General features: G+C 42.8%; 1 protein-coding gene across 1 annotated transcript in view; it reads right to left on the bottom strand.

The window, feature by feature from the left end:
- The window catches only part of LOC137913836 (double-stranded RNA-binding protein Staufen homolog 2-like), a 58128-nt gene that overhangs the window by 12110 nt on the left and 25258 nt on the right, over nucleotides 1-20760 (bottom strand). Inside the window, exons 10-12 of the mRNA XM_068757469.1 lie at nucleotides 19816-19873; nucleotides 16099-16445; nucleotides 8403-8516 (exon numbers count right to left, since the gene is read on the bottom strand). Of these exons, the coding sequence (XP_068613570.1) occupies nucleotides 8403-8516; nucleotides 16099-16445; nucleotides 19816-19873 (519 nt within the window). The remainder of the gene's footprint in view (nucleotides 1-8402; nucleotides 8517-16098; nucleotides 16446-19815; nucleotides 19874-20760) is intronic.

The raw sequence follows: 20760 nt of genomic DNA, 5'->3' as shown, positions 1-20760 counted from the left end.
TTGTGCACTGATTTTTCTTGAATTACACTCGAACCGTTTTGTGTCCATTTAGGGTTAAATAATTGTTATATAAAGTAATTTAAAAGGCTCTTTAGAATAATAATAATAATAATAATAATAATTAAAAAAAAGTGAATAAAAATGTGTCAGCTAATTTGAATTTTCAAATAGAACAGCATCAAGAAATACTGGAGGCGAATATAGTTCTAAATATAAAAATGAACAATTTAGCTGTGAGATGCACATTCACAGAATCTCTCAAACGTGTGTGTGAAATTTCTATATTTTTTGAAAGGACAAGGGTAACGCCAGAACGTCTTGAAATGCTTTGGATCTCTCGTTTCACTTGCTGCTGTGATTCCTTACGCTCCACATTTAAGTTTGCTTAAACTTTCCTTTAAATGCAAAATGTAAAATAAAGCACAAGCTGTAACAAAGGAGATTTGGAAGACTATGAAGATATTATTACTGGGCATGTAGGGAAGCAGAGACTGGTGCGCGTGCACACACACACACACACACACAAACAATGTTTACTTAAACCGCAGGAGTGTGTGACACCTCAGTCGTAACTGGTGTTAACCCCCGACGTGGCTGTTTTGAGAGTTTCAAAATGTCTGCTGTTTGAGGCCTGAGAATGCGTTAACATCGAGATGAGAGGGAGGTGGCTGAAGTGGAGAGAGGTGTGGAGAAGGGGGGGCTCAGACAGATAGAAAAACATTCCCCAGTCACTGTGCTCATCTCCATAACTCAGGAACCAGCCGTAGAGCAAGGATCCTAACGGGACATTGACCCGACTCAGACCACTGGAGGCGTAGTTCCTAGCTGTTTACCCCCCAATCAGGGAAAAGTGGATTATTTTGGCCATTTAGCCTATTTTGAGATTGAAAAGTGTATTCCATATTACCACAGTGGTAGGGGTTGCCTCACAGCAAGAAGGTTGCAGGTTCAAATCCAAATTGGGGTCTTTCTGTGAGGAGTTTGTATGTTCACCCCGTGTCTGCGTGGGTTCTTCCCGGGTTCGCCGGCTTCCTCCCGCCACCAAAAACATGCAACTTAGGTGAACTGGTTACACTAAATTGTCCGTGAGTGTGTGCGTGAATGATTGTCTGTCTTTACATGACATTTTTGCGTATCTTTTGTCGTTAGGGTTAAGTACATAATTTGTGGCAAATCTGTACCAAACAAGAACCTTGATTTTTTTTTTCTTGACAAGTAAGAGGGACCACATCAGGTTGCATTATGCTGATTATGAAACAAAGGAGACATGTTACCCTTTGCAAAGTGAGAACCTGGCTGTGCCAGTGTTAGAAAATGTGTTTTCTCCACAGGTGACATATCTCACACATCGTCACGGGGCAATGGCAAAGCAGAGGAAAAGGTTAAATGCCTGCCCCTTATCTCTGAGACCTTTTCAGAGAGGCGAACTATCACTCAGTATCAAATGGCATTAAGTTGATGAGGCAGAGATGTAACAAAGAACAATGGGGAGTGGCCTGACTAGCTCCTGCCTCCCCACAGGGGTGATGAGTGAAGAAAGGTGTGATCGGTTTGGAGACATTTATCCACACCAAATTTGTCTGTGTGGGAAATCACACAAAAAGCCCGACAGCACTGAAGGCTGCAAGGCCACTGCCAAAACAACTTGCTGCTCTTAGCATGGAGGCGATAATGAATGTAACACCTCTGGGTTGCCTTAAGGCACCACCCTGGCCTCACAAGTTAAAAAAATAAATAACAAAAACTGGAGGCTTTAAAAAATAAATAAAGATATAAATACTAAAAATACACACAACACTCATTCATTTTTTTTCCCTAACAAAATTGATTTCCACAAAAGAAAAAAAATACGTAAATATGCGTCTTCAAAATTAAAAGGTCTTGTGCTTTTTGTTACTGGGGATTGTATGCTATTTTATTGTCATTGTACAATGTACAAAGTAAATAAAATATTTATATTTGATATATTTCAGTGTTAAGGATTTTACTACAATGCCTTACTTCCCAGCACATATCACATAGAGAGAGGCTTACAAAACGGTTTCTTCTGAAAGAAGCCCACTTGTAATCATTGCATACCCTGCATATTTACTCTTGAAGGCTTTGAGGTACTTAATTTTTTGGAAGACTCCACTCAATGAAACAGAAAATGATATGAAACGGTTCCTGGGTCTGGTCTGGTAAGACTGTCAAATTGAATAACAGCCGAAAGTGATTCCACAGCTTATTTTAGACGTGGGAGGAACATGTTGAAATGGCATCGCCTTAATTTAAAAGGACAAATGTCTAAAAAGCACAGCGACTAACAACACAATGTAAAGCCTGCAAGAGCACATTCGCGTGATTCTAATTTATTGCTTATCTTTCATATTATATCAAACTTAAATAAGGCTCACTGTTAGCATCCAGGACAGTAACTGTTAGCATGTCTCTGTGTATGGCAGCGTGTCCCTTTCTACACCATGTCAGCCCTTAAAAGACATGCTAATGTTCCAAGGGGCCACTTGGAGCTATCAACACATGTTCTAATGGGCAAGTTCATGTTTACGCTCTCCCCACACTTCGGGCTTCCTCCGGTGCTCAGACTAACAAAAGACTTCTATCTCCCATCTCATTCACTGTCCTCATCAATCTCATGTATCCACACTCACTCAATTTCTCTCCACTGGCCCCTCTCCTCCTTCCACCCTCTCTAGCTCACTGAATCATTTACCCCCCCCACTCTTTCTCCTCCATCATTCTTTCACTGTCTTCTCCCCTCCTGTCACATTCTAATCTCCCGGTCTGAAAGGTGTTTCCTGAGGAGGGCATGCAAGAAGACAGGCAGGAGTGATGGATCTCTCTTTGCATGCTTCACGTTGTCTTCTCTTCGAGGAGGGAACAAGGTGGGGTTGGGTGAGGGGAGCAGCAGGGGTCGGGTGGGTCTGACCGTCGGACTGTGGGGGTGAGGTGGTGTTGGGGAGGGAAGCAAGGTAAAAGCTCCTCTGAGAGGTGTTGAGGAGGGCTTGTGGGGGGGAGATGTCTGTTAGCCCCACCCCCTCATCTAATAAAAGAATAAGAGTTATACAAATTCTGATTATAACCGTCATAATATATATATGTATTTCTTTAAACTGATTTTGATCATCTAAAGAAGATAAGCAACTTTTTTTTTTTTGCTGAGCCCTTATTTAAATAAACCAAAGTTTGTGTCAGTCAAAAGTACGAGCAACATTCCGGCAAAGAAATTGGGTGACAGTTTCGTTTTTTTTTTTTTAAAGCTGGGATAGCAAGTCAGACATTTCACTTCAAATATGGTTTGTCCTTGAAAGTTTTTCATCCACAAACCACAGAACAAAACCCACACATAAAGGACTGTCTTTCAGAAATTCAAGGCTCTTTAAAAATGTTCCTGACTGTACAGACGCGCTCAGCTACAAGGTCTACAGTATACAGCGAGCCCTGAGTTGTTCACCTTTGGGTTGTCCAATCTCTTTTAAATGCCCCTTTGCTATCTTTTCTTATCTGGACTTTAACAGTACTTGCATTATGTTTCCACTTGTTGCATGTAGCTGGGGAGCTTTTTAATTGGCTCGGCTCACAGGAACAGATGAACACTTCTGCAGGCCAAAGTTCTGGATCATTACACTCAGCTGTGTCTTTATGTAAGCCAAAGGGTTGCTGAGTCTTTTCCAGCTTTTGGCAATTTACGCCTTGACTAAAATGTTCGGGTTAGGAACGATTTTCCCATTTTGTCTCCACATACAGTGATTTAGGATACATCCAGGTGCTGTGTTTGGTTACACAACACAGGCACATAAAGAGGAGACAGACGAGACAGATAAGAAGAGAGAAGAGGCTGTCGGACAGCTGCCTGCCTGGTTGGGTAATACTCCTGTAGGACCCCCTGAGAGGAGCCCAGCGTTGGGTAACGTCTGTGCCCCAGTTGGGAAGGAAAGACTTCAAACACGAGACTTGTACTCCCTCCGCCCCTCTTCCCGCTGTTCTCCTGGGCTCCATGGGGGATCTCTGAAGACCATCCCAGCAGCCACCACACTATGAATCAGCTCTGTCTGTGCTCTCAGTGCTACCACACCCCCCTGCTGTTACTCTTTGCTCTCTCATTCATATTTAATAAGGACATGTACATGTAAATATATTTACGCCCCAACAGTGGTTATCCTCACACTCACACTTTTTTTAATCCTTTGTTTCCTATACAGGCATAATAATCCTTTTTCAAGACTGATGTTTGAATTCAATGATCAATAATCCAATATCATGAACCCAACGTGAAAATATCATTCCATAAACACGACTAGAATATACATTTGTTTCAAATTCCTGTATTAATTGATGAGCATTGAAGATAAGATGCTCGGGTGTAAAAAACGTTTCTATCCCTCGCCGTTCAAGCAGCACTTCACCAATATAGGATCATTTGTGGCTTCTATCATGACATACTAAAAAAAACGTAAAGAAAAGATCAAATAAATTTGCCAGGGAGACTTTGCAGGGCTAGAACAATGGATGAAAAACATCTCCAGAAAGAGTCAATCCAAAGTAGAAGGACTCACTACCTGAAAGTATGTCGAAGACACATTTTAATCCTGATGCACATGTCATATCAAATCAGTCAAAATGCGCTCTTGCGGCAGGAAAGCTAAACAGCCACAGCTGACAATCTGGGAGACAGGGCCCCCGGGCAGTGGGGTGGCTCAGCTGAGGACATTACTGCACGCAAAGTAACCCCCCCACCCCACTGCTGCCAACTAACACACTCACACATGCACTGCGTCCAGTGGCAGACAACAGTCACCCTGTCATCTTCGATTGTAGACCGTTCATGTTGGACCAGCGACACCTCACACACAGCTTGGTGGGGCTCGGCCCCCCTGGTGTCCCACTGCCGCCACAGAGGGACTGCCACAGAGTTACTTCAGGTCTGCAGAACAAACACAGAAATCCGCCTGTCTAAAAAGCATGTAACCTAACTAAACCCCAGCGAAATGGCCCTCAATTTGGCGTTGTAATTCACAGATCAATTAAGCATATAGATTCTAATATGCAAAAATCATATGACCTTGAGAGTCTTGAATAGGCTGCAAGACAGAGCCTGTGGACATGGACTAACCTGCAAGTCCAGAGGTGCATCAAACAGGGCAAAAATAAAACCTGCCGCTGAATCTGGAAACTGAGGTTTTACGTGCATACAAACAATTTACAATCTCACATCAAAAAAATGAGAAAATCCAATGTGTCTGCTTGAATGACGGACACAAATGCACATATCTGATTCTGATCTACTTCCACATTCGAAAGAGTCCAAAGTCCATCTGAGAAAATCTGATCTTAAGAGAATCTTTCCTTCTACATTAGAGAAAAAAGACATTGGGTCGCTTGAGCCACATAGCATGAAGACAGCCTTAGATTTCAATATGCGGACGATGTTGACAAACATGTTTGGTCTATGGGCTAACATGTGTTTGGCAGATGGCACAAAGTAGATGGCACTTAAGGTCAAAGAGAGCACTCAGCTGTATATCTCTCACACATACAGGCCCTCCAGGAATGTCTACACAAGGCCAAGGATTATGCTGCTCCTGTGTGTGTGTGTGTGTGTGTGTGTGTGTGTTTGCACTTGTTGATAAAGAGCAGACCATTGTAAAAAATTGCAATGACAACACATCTGCTCTCAATCATTAGCGTTTACTGTGGAACAGAACGCTATACCGAAATGTTAAGGTCAGATCATCAACGCTTTACTTTTAATGGCTAATCAACTCTCTCTTCCAATTATCACACTGGACTCAGTCAGTTAACGATATGCAAATTCAAGGGGTCAAACAAATAGCGTTTGCTGTGCGCTGTGAAAAAATATTAGACCTCCTCTGGAGTTGTTTGGTGTGTGTGTGTGTGCGTGTCCACACTCAGGTCATACTGAATGTTGGGTCATTCATTTACAAACAACATTGATGATACGAAAATGCAAGTTTTAAATGGCAACTTAATATAATATGGCCAAAAGGTTCTACAATGCCTTAATCACCGGTGTGAGAATGTACTCGGCTCCTGAACAAAGCAATCCAAAACATAAGATCTATTCACTTTGAGTACCGGTAATTTGGAAGATTTTTGGAATGCCAGAACAGTCTGGGAGGATCAATGGTGTTCCAAGTCTTCTTCATTTGAAGGCAACGTTCTTTCACTGTGGATAACACAGTCTTAGAAATAGCTTTGTAATGCTTCCCAGACTGATGTATTTCAATCACCTTTTTCCCATTTTGATATGGTGTGCAAATGGAAGGATCTACTAGCCAACTTCATGCTTGGACTATTGAAGTGATGATTTTATTGAACAGGGCTGGTAGCAATCAGGGCTGGGTGTGTCCAGTCTAAATGCAACCAGTTCTGAATGCAGTTTGGATGTTTTAGGACTTAGTTTCTTAGGGGACAAATGCTTTTTCACACAGACCCTGCTGGTATGAAATACACATATACATGTATATATATATATATATATATTTGCGGGTCACATAAATTCCTGGAGCCTTTCCCAGCTTGCTATGGGCGAGAGGCAGGGTACATCTCAGACACGTCGCCAGCGCATCTCACAGGGCCACACAAAGACAGACAATCATTCACGTAAGCACTCGTACATTACGGACAATTTGGAGTAACCAATTCACCTAAATTGCATGTTTTTGGAGGTGGGAGGAAACCGGACAATCTGGAGAAAATAATAAAAAAAAAAAATCTGCCATTTTTATTTTTAATTCAACCGAATTGAAATATATTCCTGACACTTAATCAACGACTCAAAATCAGTGTTTGGTTAAGACTTTCTCCTGTTTCCAAATAAAGACAAAACCGCAAGAATAAACAAATTACAATAAGAAATAGATGGGTCATCAATCAAGACATGGATGATTCTGATTCCCACAGAGTTAGTATTAAACATGTTAACAGAGACGCACCAGGAAAGACCTTCACCAACTCCTAGGGAAGAGATCCACTCATCTCATTATATATACACACGATATCTAACCGCACAAAGTAAATTGTAAGATGGTGTTTCTGCGCACGGGGGCCAAGCCCAACATGCAACAGAAGAAACACACGGATTACCTGCAAATTGTTTCTTGATGAAGTGATGGATCGATCTGAATGCACGTGCAACAGGATGCCTGGGATTCTGTCAGAACTATGTTTATTTTTTTGCCTTGCTCACAAGAACAGGCCCATCTCACAGCTGCCAGAGTCCGTGCACAACCCCCAAAAAACAAAGGCAGGATGCCTTCAGTCTTACTTTGTTCAAAGAGCGTTGCGCTTTGAGGGCTGCTGATGGTGACCCCTTATTGTTAGGTGCTCCCTTTGTGGTCAAACTCCTCACTGTACTGAGAGGAGAAGAAGAGAGGCCTTCTCTAACAGTCGGTCATGCCCCAGTGCTCCTGGCAACAACAGGTCCCGAGTACAAGACCTGCCTGGCCTATTTTGGCTTGGCTCTCAGTTAGCAGTGGCGGCACTAGCCCCCCGTCAGCTGGCCCATTCAGGGTCCGGGTCGGCCCTTTATTAAAGCTTTGAAGAATGCTGAATAAAAGGGCTTCCTATGTTTAAATGATAGAATGTAAGCAACTGGTTTTCTGCTTGGGCAACACAAGACAAAGAACCTCCATCTGAAAACAGAGAAGCATGTGAGAGAGAGCGAGGGAGTCAGAAAACTAGCGAGCGAGGGAGAGAGGCGGGTAACGCCACAAGCTGTGGAGCTTCTCTTTCTGATATTAGAATCCTACAGAACTGTATGCAGGTGGACCAGGCGGACAGGAAGCTTGTTGAGGAGTTATTATTAGCACAGGTGCCTCTGCTGTCCTGCTGTTCAATATTAAAACCATGAGCCGAGGCTTTGCCCTATATACAGAGCACTACATGATACGCTACACTTCACCGAACCCAGTGTAAGTGGACTCCAAGGAGGAGTGTCTTCCTGACAGTGTCCCCCTCATCATGATGTTGGTCAAAACGTTGCCGTTTACTGTATAATAATTGCAGAGCGTCATCATTGAGCTTCATTGCTCGAATGTAAATTGTATTTAACCAGATGTATCTTAGCAGACATCTCATATTACAAAGTATTTATTCTATTTATACATTTAATATTAAAATCAATTCATATGACAATATATTACAATATTAATACTGGCAGTACTGGTTGGTCTCTATTGAGTAGAAAATAAGAGATGAACCACCCACAATCACTTCTACGTGTAATGATACCTGCTCGCATTGCTAAAACCAGCTGACTGACATCAGACCATCGTAAGCCCACTTTCTGAGGGTCATCGTACCTTTAACAAAAGTCAGACACTCACTCTCCCTTCACATTTATAGAACCGGCACACACACACCCCGATCCTCCCACACACCTGGTCATGGCTGGCTTGGAGGGTGCTTCCGGTGCCGTGGAAAGTCATTTGCACAGGGGAGAGTGTCAGATAGGTGACAAAATCTTTACCACTTTGTGCGTCACTGTACTGCACCTGAAAGAGAGAGCAGAGGAAGGAAACATTAGTTACCCCAGACTTTTCACCAATCACCAGAAGAAGAAGATCACCAAGTCAGCAGAAGCATTTGCGTTTGGCCCATGGCACACCGTTGACTTGAAATCTTTCAAGTCTGATTGCCAACGCAAGAGAATTTCCCTACACCATAACGAGATCACAATTGAGGGAAACGATTGCAAAAACATGCATGAGCAATTGGAGGGGGGGGGGGGGGGCATTTGAGGCGGTGATGATGACATCACTTGTGACCCCTCATCATTGAGAGGTTAACTCTGCAGGCATTCTTAAATGCCCTGCAATCAGGACTGTTATAACACGACGCTCCGCTGGGAGAGTCTGGTCCAACCTGCTTCAGCAATACCCGCCTGCTTGTCTGCCCTACTTCTCACTGTCTCTCACTTATACAATGTGTGTGTACATGTACATGTGCTCTCCTGGCCAGATTATGTCCAGGACAGTGGCAGGAATTACTGGAAGTACTGTGTGGAGGAATAACATTCTGAGAATAAAACAGCCAGTAAATGCGTTTCAAATCTGCCATAAAAAAGGCCTGTTCCTCAGTTTCTGATCTATGATGAGTGAAACGAATAACAGCGACTACTGTAACTCGGATACACAAATCCTTTCGATAAAATATCTAAAATTACAGGATGAGTTGAAAACAGTTTGACGTCAGCATCTGTAAAATGTAGTGTGGGTGTTGGTTTTCTCTGTGTATATTTTTGTTGGCTGAGGACAGTGAAGTTATTACATTCTTCTAATCAACAGAAAATGCACATCACAATACAAGCGCGTATTCTCCTGATTGGGTCCAAGTTTAATCTGATGAAGTCTATTGTGTTTTTTTTCAGTATGCACGCTGCACTTATACGCATGCACGTACATGCACAGAAACACAAGTGACAATGAGCGGTGACTAAAAGCTTCCAGAATGGGTTTGTGTGTTTGTCTTTCTGAATAATTTAGCATATGTGGTAACCTTTACGGACTCTCAAGCCATCCAGAAGCTCATTAAGATGCAGACCCATTATGACACATGTTAAACACAGATGAACATGCAGAGATATGTGCTGTTATGCAGAGGACATGTGTAGACACAGACTCATCGCTGTGCACATACACGTATACACACCTGATGGAGTAGCCATAAATTGTGGAATGCTACCTGTTATGTGTATGAATGATGGATGTAGTAAAGCGAGATGTGGTAAAAGCCCTCGCTGACAAGCGTATCTCTAATAAATTCTGCAGACATTAACAAGAAATAATAATTTGGTAACATTAAGTTCATAAATGTACACAAGAAGGAAATACAGCTGGTCCCATAACCAGGAGAACAGTACTGGGCGCTTTTAAGTGTTAACATTAAAATAAGAATCATTGCAACCGTTTTTATTCGTGACTGCTGGATATGCTGGTTTCTTTGGGCCTGCGGTTGGGAGACTGTGCTGTAATCATGTGGTCTATTTGGCAGGCCTTTTGTTTGGTTCATCTACTGCTAGTGGTCAGGACTTCAGTGGAGGATGAGGCCCTTCGCTTGTGCCGTCCAGTAGGAGATATATGGACACGGACGGTATGCCCATACAATCATCCATGTTCAGTTGCTGAAACACATCATTGGGATGGTGTCTTTGAAGATGAGGAAGTCTGTCACACTAAAAGCTTGTGTAACAATGAAATAATTTATTTCAATAAATAGGTTATTCAATATAATACAAGCCATTTTGTGACCTGACATGACAAAATAAATGTTTTGAAATATGTATAAAATGGTACAAGTTTCTGATTACAGTGGGGAATTTCAAATGACTCCAGCAGACAGAAGGTTGCCTGCTACAAAAGCATCAACGGAGAATCGGTGTTTTGCAATAACTTGGCAGAAAGTGAAATAACGAGCATCTTAAAGACAAAATGTCCATTCAGCCATTCAGGCTGTCCATTTTGAGGGCATGTTTGTATGCATCTGTGAGCGCATGCATTCTAAACAGGCCAGGCTAATCATCCCAGGTCCCAACTCAGAAAACAGTCTCTAATCCACTTCCTTCAGAGACAAAGAAGCAGGAGGGTTATGCAAAGCCTGCGATTGATTGCCAGCACTAATGTGGAACGACCTCTGACATCTAAAGCTGGACAGCTCCTCTTCAGTTGAACAACCACAAACATGCACAAACTGAAAACACAATTCCAATTGCAGCAATCATGCAGACGTGCTCACACAAAAGTGCCAACATATTCATATGCATAACAATAATCCAAAAGAGAACAAAAAACGCAGACGAAACACATGCAGGCAACATTCCAGACTAATCTTGGCACAAGCTGTGGTCAGTTACCAAGTACAGAAAAAACTTCCACTTCACTAAAATAAACAGGCCCTCCCCATTTGAGCAACACTATTAGTGTTGGGAAGCAATTAAAGATCCACATTGAGCCACTTCAGTGGAAACCTCAGGGGTCGGTGGGGTTTACAGCACACGATAATACACGTTTCACTTCTAATGCCAAAAGGTTTAGGCAACTTAGACAAAAGAAGATCCAAATTCTAACAAAAGATACGAATGAACTAACTCATAAAACTAAATGGATTCTAGTGTTAGGAAATTAAAACAAGAAAAAAGAAAACAAGGATATGCTTTACAGATTAAAAGCAAAATGATGGAGTCCGAATTTTAGTGTAGTATGTTTATTATAAACTGGCGGCAAACCAGGCTAAATAATTTCTCTTAAAATTGTTTCATGCGATTGTGAAATGGTTGAAAGGTCTGGGCGTTTTCTAACAATGTGAAGTTGATACTTCAAACATTACTGATATTATGAAGCACTTCTTTCTCCAAGGATAGCGAAAGACGAGTAAATGTTTATACCGTAGGTAAGAGAAGGATTTGTGACTCATATTTCCAAAGTCATTTCCCGATTCACCTGCTCTTCTGTCTTTTTCTATGTAAAATCTTTCAAGTGCTTAAGTGCAATTTAATGAAAATCTTCCACAAAAGATGAAAAAAGCTCAGTCGTTTTCACTCCCATAAAAACAAATCAGACTACAGCCATCAAACTAACCACAGCTTCACATAAAAAAGGAGGATCAGTGATGTCTCTGTCTTGTTTTTCCTGAGAAGTTTTCCAGACTAGGTGGATTTATTTACTTTCGGAGAAAACCGGTTAAGACATTTCTACAACAACAGATGTTGAGCAGATAATGAAAAGGACCGTTTGGATTACAAACAGAATATCATTCCAACACTGGGGCTGGGGCGACGCTGCCACACTATCCACTCTCCAGTGGATCAATGAAGTGATCAATATTATGACAAAATAAGAACAAAAGCAAGTTAAGAAGAAAAAAGCTATGCTTTAAATTAAAATTTGCATGACGCCGTTTCAGCATTCAAGGGAATTTGATTCAAGTGTTTTCAAATGGGCTTCATTGTGTCGTAAAAACATCATCACTCATTTTTGCCAAACACACAAAGGCACAGGCATGTGCTCCGACACGCACACCATGGGCCACCATGCACGCAGAGAGACCATGTACCAAGCCAGCAAAGCATTTACGCTCTGATTTATCCCGCTGACAGAACTTGTTTTGGAGATTGCTCTTCACACAAATATGCCACAGAACCCAGCTGGAAGCCATCATCCCGCCGCAGAAATCAAACGTGGTGGGATTAGCCATCCCAAAATGAATTTTCTAATTCAAATCCCAGCGTAAACAGAGAGTAGAGGAATTAGATGATGACGAAGAAGGAGGACACAAACTGTTAAAGAATCTTTGAACAAAAGGGAAGGGGAGGGGGGGGGGGGGGGGGGGTAGAAACCGGTAGGAGTGGTACAAGGTGTAGTCGTCACCATCTGACAGAGCTTTTCTACACAGACCAAGAAGGAAGCGGCGAGAGAGAAGAACAAACAATGTGAAAGTGTGGGAAATCCTGGGAACTGTACTAAATGGATTTCAACACCAGACACCCGCCAAGGATCGTGTTTTCATTGACATGGGGTTTCCAACAGAAAAGAGTGTGGGCCCTCCCTTTCCTGTCAGTCCGCCTCCCAAGTTAAGTCAGCCATGGGTAGACAACGTAACTCAGCCATTCGTTATCTCTGCTGTGCTATTGCATCTGGATTTAGCAGGTGGTCAGAGCTGATGGATAGAGTAGATACCGTTCAACTCTACCAGACACAGCCTGCGATGTCATAAGTGTACGGGGATCTTCGATGGCCATTTGAAAAGGGATATTAACCATTTTAGCAATATCCTGCGTCACTCACGACATCTAGCCCCACGTTTTTTGGTTCAACTTTAATGACTCACAGACGAGAGGATCAAGCACTCATGTTTTGAAAATTTTAAATGCATTTATTGTCAAATCATATGAATAATTTCCTCCGCCAAGGAGGATGTGTCTTTGACGGGGTTCGTTTGTTTGACTGTTAGCAGGATTAGGAAAAGACTGCTGCATAGATCTTGATGAAAAAAAATCTGAAGATGGGTCTTGGTATAATTTGGATCCCTTTAAATTTTGAGAGTGATCCAGATACCTGTCTGGATACAAAAATATATTTTTTAATAACATAACTACTGCACTAATGATGTCAGTGTGAATTCAATTGCTATTGTATGTTTTATAGTCAGTGAATTTAAAAATGTAAATAAAATAAAAATCATTTCTGCTGTAAATCCAATTACGAGAGGAATGAGCGGCTTGGCGGAGGTTTGCGCTCTCCGACTGCTTTTCTAGTCTGGTTATGTTTTATGCAGGCCGTGAATGCTCCCCAGTCTGGTCGAACTCTTTACCATGCACACGACCGTTAAACGTAGTGGACCGAATTTAAAGCGACAATGAAATTACACATTCTTCTTCTTCCCACAAAGAAAAGCTGAACCATGAAACATGAATATGTACAACCGGCTCAATGAGGCCAGGCTGCACAAATGGCCACCACTGGCTACTGATGTTGCTAGGGAGACAATACACATGCTCCACTTTCATTGCTGTCAACCCAGTAGTGTGCATCAAATAGTACTGGCACACACTCCAACAAAAACACCCTGAAGTCATTCATTCACACTTCCTTTCTCTCTTCCCCTCTCATCCACTAAATAACTCCGCTTCTGCCTCTATATTCAGACCTGAACAAACAGAGGCGTTCTGATAAATACGCCAGCGTTAAAAAAAAGAATTGTTGTATACTGGTGTGAAGGAATGACTAAATCCACTCTGATATAGTAGATTTGTCTCAGTGCAGGTGTGCAATGCTTAAAAAGACAAAGAAAAAAAAACAGATTTCCATCAATCCCTTATGTTCCTGCTCACATTGAGGTGAGGTAACAGGCAGCTGGTGAGTGCAACGCTGGGATCAAACCCTTCAACTACTTCAAAATGTATAAGCGGGGAAAGAAATTAATAAAACAGAAGAAATGAGAACAGAGGAAATGAGGCTGATGTGAAAGAGGTGATTAAAGATAGCAGAGAGAAGGAGAGAGAGAGAGAGAGAGAGAGATGGGAACAAAGTAAAAGAGGGAGAATCTCATACATGGCTCTTACTCATTGGTTTATCCCTGGTCCATGTGTTGTCCATTACCCCCTGCTTCTTTGTTTCTGCCCTACTTCCAGCGCTCATACCCGCTGTGCCAACAACACACCAGCCAAATTAATAGGAAATACACACACACAGGAGTAAGTGCCAGCATCCTTGCTCAAAACTGGCATGAGTACAACACACTGTTGCTTATCCAGTTGGAGCCTTCACCAGAGGCTATTTTCCAATCAAATCAAAAGGGCTTAGCAGGTAGGCTCAGGCCTTTGTGAGGCTGGATGGATGAAACAGACACTAAGAGAATGTCCGCAGCGCTTTACTTAGTTGCTTTAATCCAGTGTTGGCTCGTCGCTGTAATCCCCTCACTTGCGTCACAAAATGAAATGACCAAAACAAAGTTACTAATCAGACAAGGAGATTATTATCAAATTACTTAAAAAATAATAATTACTAGCAGAGAATCTTGCATGTTGTGGAGTGTGGAAAGCGGAAAAACAGTTTGACACAAAACAGTGTATTACGTAGGCAATGGAAAAGCAGTCAAGGGCATTTCTTTTCTTGTAAAATCCATTTTTAATATGTCTTGGTTTATACCACAAATACACATGAGTATACATAATCCTTAAAAGGTCTGCATAACACGACTCTATAGACAACAAAATGAAAATGTTCTCATTACACGCACACATGAAACAGATGCTCACTCGTACCCACATTGTCGGGAAGTCTCGATTCAAGCCTGATGCCGCTGCTTCAAAACCTGTGATTGATACTTGAGTGCATACCGATTGATGCATGTAAAAACAAAGATACACATCATTTCTCAACATCTTGAGCACCTATCTTATATTATAGAGATAGATCTATGTGTATATTATTATATGTGATATTGTTTTTAGAGAATGAGAAAGACTTTTCTCCACCTAGGCCCAACTTTTCCTTTCCCCCTAAACGGAACCTGCTGTGTGTGCATATCTGTGTTTGGGCTTGGCCAGGCTGCAGAACTCTCTCAGGTTACACACACAGGAAGGCTAACAGCAATAACAAAGGCCTTTCAAAGGAACCCTCAGCAGGTTAAAATAAAATGTTTTCTCTTAAAATGATAAAAAGCATCTGCAGCTAAAACGAACAGGCGCTAGTATCAGTGGGATGGTATGTACCGTAGATCGGCCGGAACTGATTAAAACAGACATGGGCTAGTCCTCCGTTTCTCACTCACTCACACACACACACAGCCTGCTAACAGCAAGTGTGTGTTTCCGTTCCGTGTGTGTCCAGACAGGTAATGACAGAAGCACTTGTGAGGTTTAGTTCCAGCTCTAATTTCATAGCCTGCCAATAACGTCCACAGCGAGAAACAGAAGACGGATAGTGTGTTATCAACATGTACGACTCACTCCCTACTTCACGAGTCCAATCGTTCCATAAGATCGCCTCTCTCACGCCTCCCTTCTTCATTAATATGCAATGTCAACCTAGATACGTTTCCTTACAAAATCATGCCTCTCATATCGGCGGTGTGCTTGTGTGCGGAGGATGTTTTATTTATGCATGGTCACGCCAACATTTGTGCTGCAGCTGAAGCATGTGTGCAGACTGTAGAACTGTACAGCAGAGGGCCCGATTCCACCGACTTTAAATGATGACATTAAGAGCTAAATGATGGGAGAGCAAATTAAATACAAGCTTATGTTCCACAATCTAAATAGTGGGTTTTAGTCAACTGCATAATGACAGGAACAGCAGGGAGGGATCTTTAATGTGGCTTTCAATCCTAAGGAACAAAAGACCAATATAGTGCAAAACACAAAAATGTACTCACTCACAGAAAAGTCGTTCCACTATGGTAACGGAATTAGTTTTAATTAATATTAAACAATTAATTTCACTTGCCTCGCTGCTTCTTGGTCTAAGTGTAAGAAAAACGGCCAAAACAGTACGACTTTGAGTGATACTGGCATTTCCAACTCTATACCCTTTGAGACCACCACCCATTAATTAGTGTCATCACGTCTTTGCATCTCACCTGGAAGCCCTGGATGCGAGCCAGATACTCCAACTGCTGTGCAGGCTGCACTGATACACCACAGGCCACGGTCGGGCTCTTTCCCTTCATGGGCAGGGACGCATCGGCTGTAGGTGACTGACCATTGAGAAGCAGCTCCCTGGCCATGGTAGCTGTTGGGCTAGTTGAGGAAGCTGAGCCACTGTAGTATGGAGGGTGTCCTTGGGGTAACTGGGCCGAGCAGGCGCCCACGTCTTTGGATGTCAAGTAGTTGCTGCCACCAGGGCCTGAAGTGCTTCCGCCCTGCTTCCTGCTGGCCTCCATCTCCTGGTAGACATCAGGACTCAGGTGGAGCAGACCCTTTGGGGCTGGAGGGATCAAGGGAGACGTAGCAAAGATTATGGGAGAAGGAAAAGGAGATACATATTAAGGTTTGGATGAATGAAAAAAAGGGCAGATGATGAGATATTTTGGAAGAGCAGATAGAGGCTGAATAGATGGAAAATGTTTTGAGGTTTTTATAAAATCAATAAAAGGTAAAAATGGCAAAGAGCAAATACAGGGGGGGAAAGGCCAGTGTATGCGCTTGCATCTGTGTGTGCATAAGCAAGTGTGTTGGCTCCCAAACTAGCATTCCATTACCAAACGGAGATGACAGTTTTATGTGGTATGTGCCATACCACATAAAACTAAGCATTATCAAAGTGTCCTCTGAGAACGGACACTTCCCATTTCTTCCTCACTTTCAAACAGAATCACACAGGCACAAACAAAGCACCTTCCGATATCAACAGTGCGGGTATGACTTCATGAATGGGAAATGGTCACTTTGTGGCTGCATTGAAAGGGAAGAGGTGAAGATAGAGTAAGGTATACAAGCTAGTCCTTATGGAAGAGGAGGTGGGAATGTGGAAACCATGCGGGGACTCAGAAGCCCATCCAAGGTCACCAGAGAAAGGAAGACCAGCTGTGTGTATTGGCGCATACTGTACATCTGTGTGTGGTAGTTTTCATTTGCATACGGACCAACCGCCCAACAGCTGTGAGAAAGTGCATGACTATCCACTTCCTGGCTGCGTAGCCATTAACATCAATGGATAGACGGAGTCCTTCATGCACTTGGTCTAAGGTTTATGGGAACCTACAGACAGTATTTCTCATCATGAACAATAAGGTTTACATCCAGGAGAGCAGAGAAAATGAAGGAAACAGCAATGAAATCCAGGACGTATTACTCATACTACAACAAACTGATTCGTGCCAGCAATGACACAACTGCTAGGATTTTTTCTTCCCCCTCCCAATCATGATGACAACTTTAATTTGAATTTACGCAAGTAAAACTCGCAGGCTTGTGCATTCTGAATCTATCATGAAAAAAAATGGAAGGTGTTAGCCAACATGACATCAGCTGTGGACAAAGAATACTGCGGCAGCTGGGATGGGATAGTGAATGCAGTCCATGTGAGTGTGCGTGATTGTCTGCCGAAGAGTGCGAGCGTGCCGGTGAGGATGTTTGCATATTTGTGTGATTGACTGCTTGAAGCTGGTGTCGGTTGACGGTGAGCAAGATCGTGACAACAAGAGACAGAAGAGCGAGAGACAAGAGCAGAGACAGTGAGACTGATTAAGTATGAGTGACAAAGTGTGTTTGTGTGCGAGGATGTCGTGTAGAGATTGTGAAACTGTGTACATGAAGTTAGAGCGGGAAGAGAACAACGAGGAAACCAGTGAGGCTGTGCGATGGGGGGGGGGGGGGGATAAAGGCGTAGGGGAGAGTGTGTGCTTATGGTGCTGGCTCCAGGCTGTTTGGAGGGGTCCCACCCAGACTCAGCGTCCGGTGGGCCAGGGGAGCGCTGGAGGGAAGCCAGAGCGAAGCATGAGACTGATCGAAAACAGATAGGGCCAGAGCCCACCGCTATAAATCACCACTGTGGAGCAAGACCCTCACATAGTTCACACATGCACACGGTGCACGGACACACATTCACAAACACACAAATATGCACAGCAGGAAATGAAATGTGGCAACTTGAGTGAAAAGCCCTGCTGCAATACCCATGGGAAAAGAAGGGAGAAAAATGACTTTCTTCTTTCTGCTTTTACTTCTTTCTCTTCTACCTCCCCCCCCCCCCCCCCCGTTTCTGTCTAACCCACCCTGTCTGTTGCAGCACTGTACCCCACAGCTCACACAGGCCAAAGTGCGAAACCGCACACTGCAACACACACAATGAGCTCTTCTACAATGTGTGTGCTTTACATGGTAAACCAAGAATGGAAGGGTCGGAACACATTTACTTATTGTCTTCATCTTGCCAATGACAGCTTAGCAGAGAATTGTCTTAATGCTAGCATGGTTACAACCATTTATACCAACAAGAAATTAGTGTGTGTGTGTGGGGGGGGGGGGGGGGGGTATGCAATTTATTGGATGATTCTTTAGCCAAGTGTTTCTGCATTGCATTCAGTAAGGCAAACTTTATTGAATTTCTTTACTGTGATTGGTGGAGGCTGCCTCTCATACAAAGTATTTAAATTACATACACAAGGGAATTTGACAGAATTTGAAAAAAATAGAGGATGTCACTGGTTACAGATGTGTGTATTTCTGCATTTGTTACCTCACCAAAAACATTATGTTATGTTAACGTCGTTGACAGGTACCAGAGTGACGGCACACACTGTAGCAATGTTTTAGTCTCTGCACTGGCTAACTATCTGCTCTACAATTGTTTTTAAGATCCTTTCATTGGCATTTAGATCTATTAATTGTCTTGGCTGCACTTATTTATCAGTTTTTGATTTTAATCTATGACTCCTCTGAAATGTTAGCTCTTCTGGTAATGATCTCATAGTAAGTATATAATCCTTAAAGCACCTATGGTGAGGCATCATTTCAGGCTGTTCTCATCTTGATTTTGTAAATCAAGTCTGAACCACTACTGGCAAAGCATAAAGTCAGAATGATTAGTTATACCAATCTGTTGTGTACTTTTCAGCATGAGAAAACTGGAGAATCGCAATCATTCTTGACTCCAGACATAAGCTGGATACAGAATATCAGAGCACGACAGGCCTGCTAAAGGCCTCCACTAGGCTTGAGTGACAAAAATACAACCTAAAAAGGCTTCACAACATTGTTCAAGCTCAATCTGCTTGAACAATGTTGTGATTGTGGATTCTTGTAATAAATATATATTCAGTGAATGTGTGTCAATGGAAATATAACATTGCAAAATTTGCAAAAAAATAAAATGTGTGTGTGTATATAAAGGTGTGTGCTCACCGCTTTGTCCAAGTGTGTACAGGAATATGTGTGTGTGTGTCTTTATATATATGTGTGCTCACCCTTTTGTCCACGTGTGTACAGGAATATGTGTGTGTGTGTGTGTGTGTGTGTGTGTGTGTGTGCACATCTGCAATCCAGTTTGCTTGTGAGTTAATCCTGAGTGAAAGGCTATGGTTTTTGTTTTTTTTTGGACAGGAAGGCAAGGGGGGGGGGGGACTCCCCAGAGGGCTTCAGTGTGCGGCCCTGTAAGCCTGTTTGAATGAGCCTGAATTCACAGGCTCCCCACGAGGACACACGGTCGATTAAGCTGACAGTCTGAGGCCCATTGACCAGTCACAGAGATTAAACGCCAGGCCGTCTCAGCGGCTAAAACCACCTGCGGGATGGAGGGAGCGATGGAGACCCAAAGAAGAGGAGGAGAAGGAAAAGGAGGATGTGCTGATACTCACTGTTACTTGTCGCTTCGGTAAATGACGCCTTTTGTCCGTTCCAGCCTTTGCTGTCCGTCTGTAGTGATGTGGAGAGAAGGAAAGAAGGGGGAGGAAAGAGAGATGTAGAGTCTTGAACAGACAGCTTCTTCACGCATGTCAGACGAGTTCCTTCCTACTGTTTGGAGCAACAAAGAGACAAACGCTCACAAGACGGGACGCTTAGGGAGCCGAGTGTCTGTCTAGGCCAGCTTCTTAATTAGGGGGGGTTGTCAGTGTTTGGTAACTAAAAGCAGTCTCTAATTCAGTGTGTTACCTCTCCTGCGGTACGTGGCATGTATGTCTACACAGCACGCATAGTCATAATCATGCATGTGGCATGGTTGTAAACAAATGCCAGTTCTTTTGTTTTTGTACAGATCAACCACAATCCCACGGTGGATTGTTCGTGCATCCAAGCTCCCAACAGAAGGGCAGGCAAAGAAGAAAACGAGATATAAAGAAAGCAACCTGTCCTAGGAGCCAGGAAAACACAGTTCAATCAAGACAAAATCCTTTGGGTTGTCTGAGGACCTAATGAGAAGTAGGCGTTCCAAATCATTCTTATCGCTGACAGGCCAATGGACAGCCATGTATCAGTAACTTCATTCCATTTAAACGCTCTGGCTCAAGGGTAACCGGCAAGGTCTCTTGCCAGGAACTATTTTAAACAGTGAGGCTTGCTTATATTCCGCACCGAAGACTGTCATTAATCTGAAGCGTCAGACATCAGAACATAGTAGCTTATTGGACTAACACATACAGCATGCAATGATGTGAAAATAAATCTGCATCATTTTCTTATCAACACGTAACTGGAGCATTTTCTGCACACACAGGGTTCAACACTTTCTAAGACTAACATGCTGAAGCTTTCGAACAGTTTGTCAGTGCTGACAAAATAAGTAAAGGCATAATATTGACAGT

Source organism: Brachionichthys hirsutus, unplaced genomic scaffold (genome assembly GCF_040956055.1).
Source record: "Brachionichthys hirsutus isolate HB-005 unplaced genomic scaffold, CSIRO-AGI_Bhir_v1 contig_424, whole genome shotgun sequence".
In the NCBI taxonomy this organism is placed as follows: Eukaryota; Metazoa; Chordata; class Actinopteri; order Lophiiformes; family Brachionichthyidae; genus Brachionichthys; species Brachionichthys hirsutus.
This window is presented reverse-complemented; position numbering and strand designations above follow the sequence as displayed.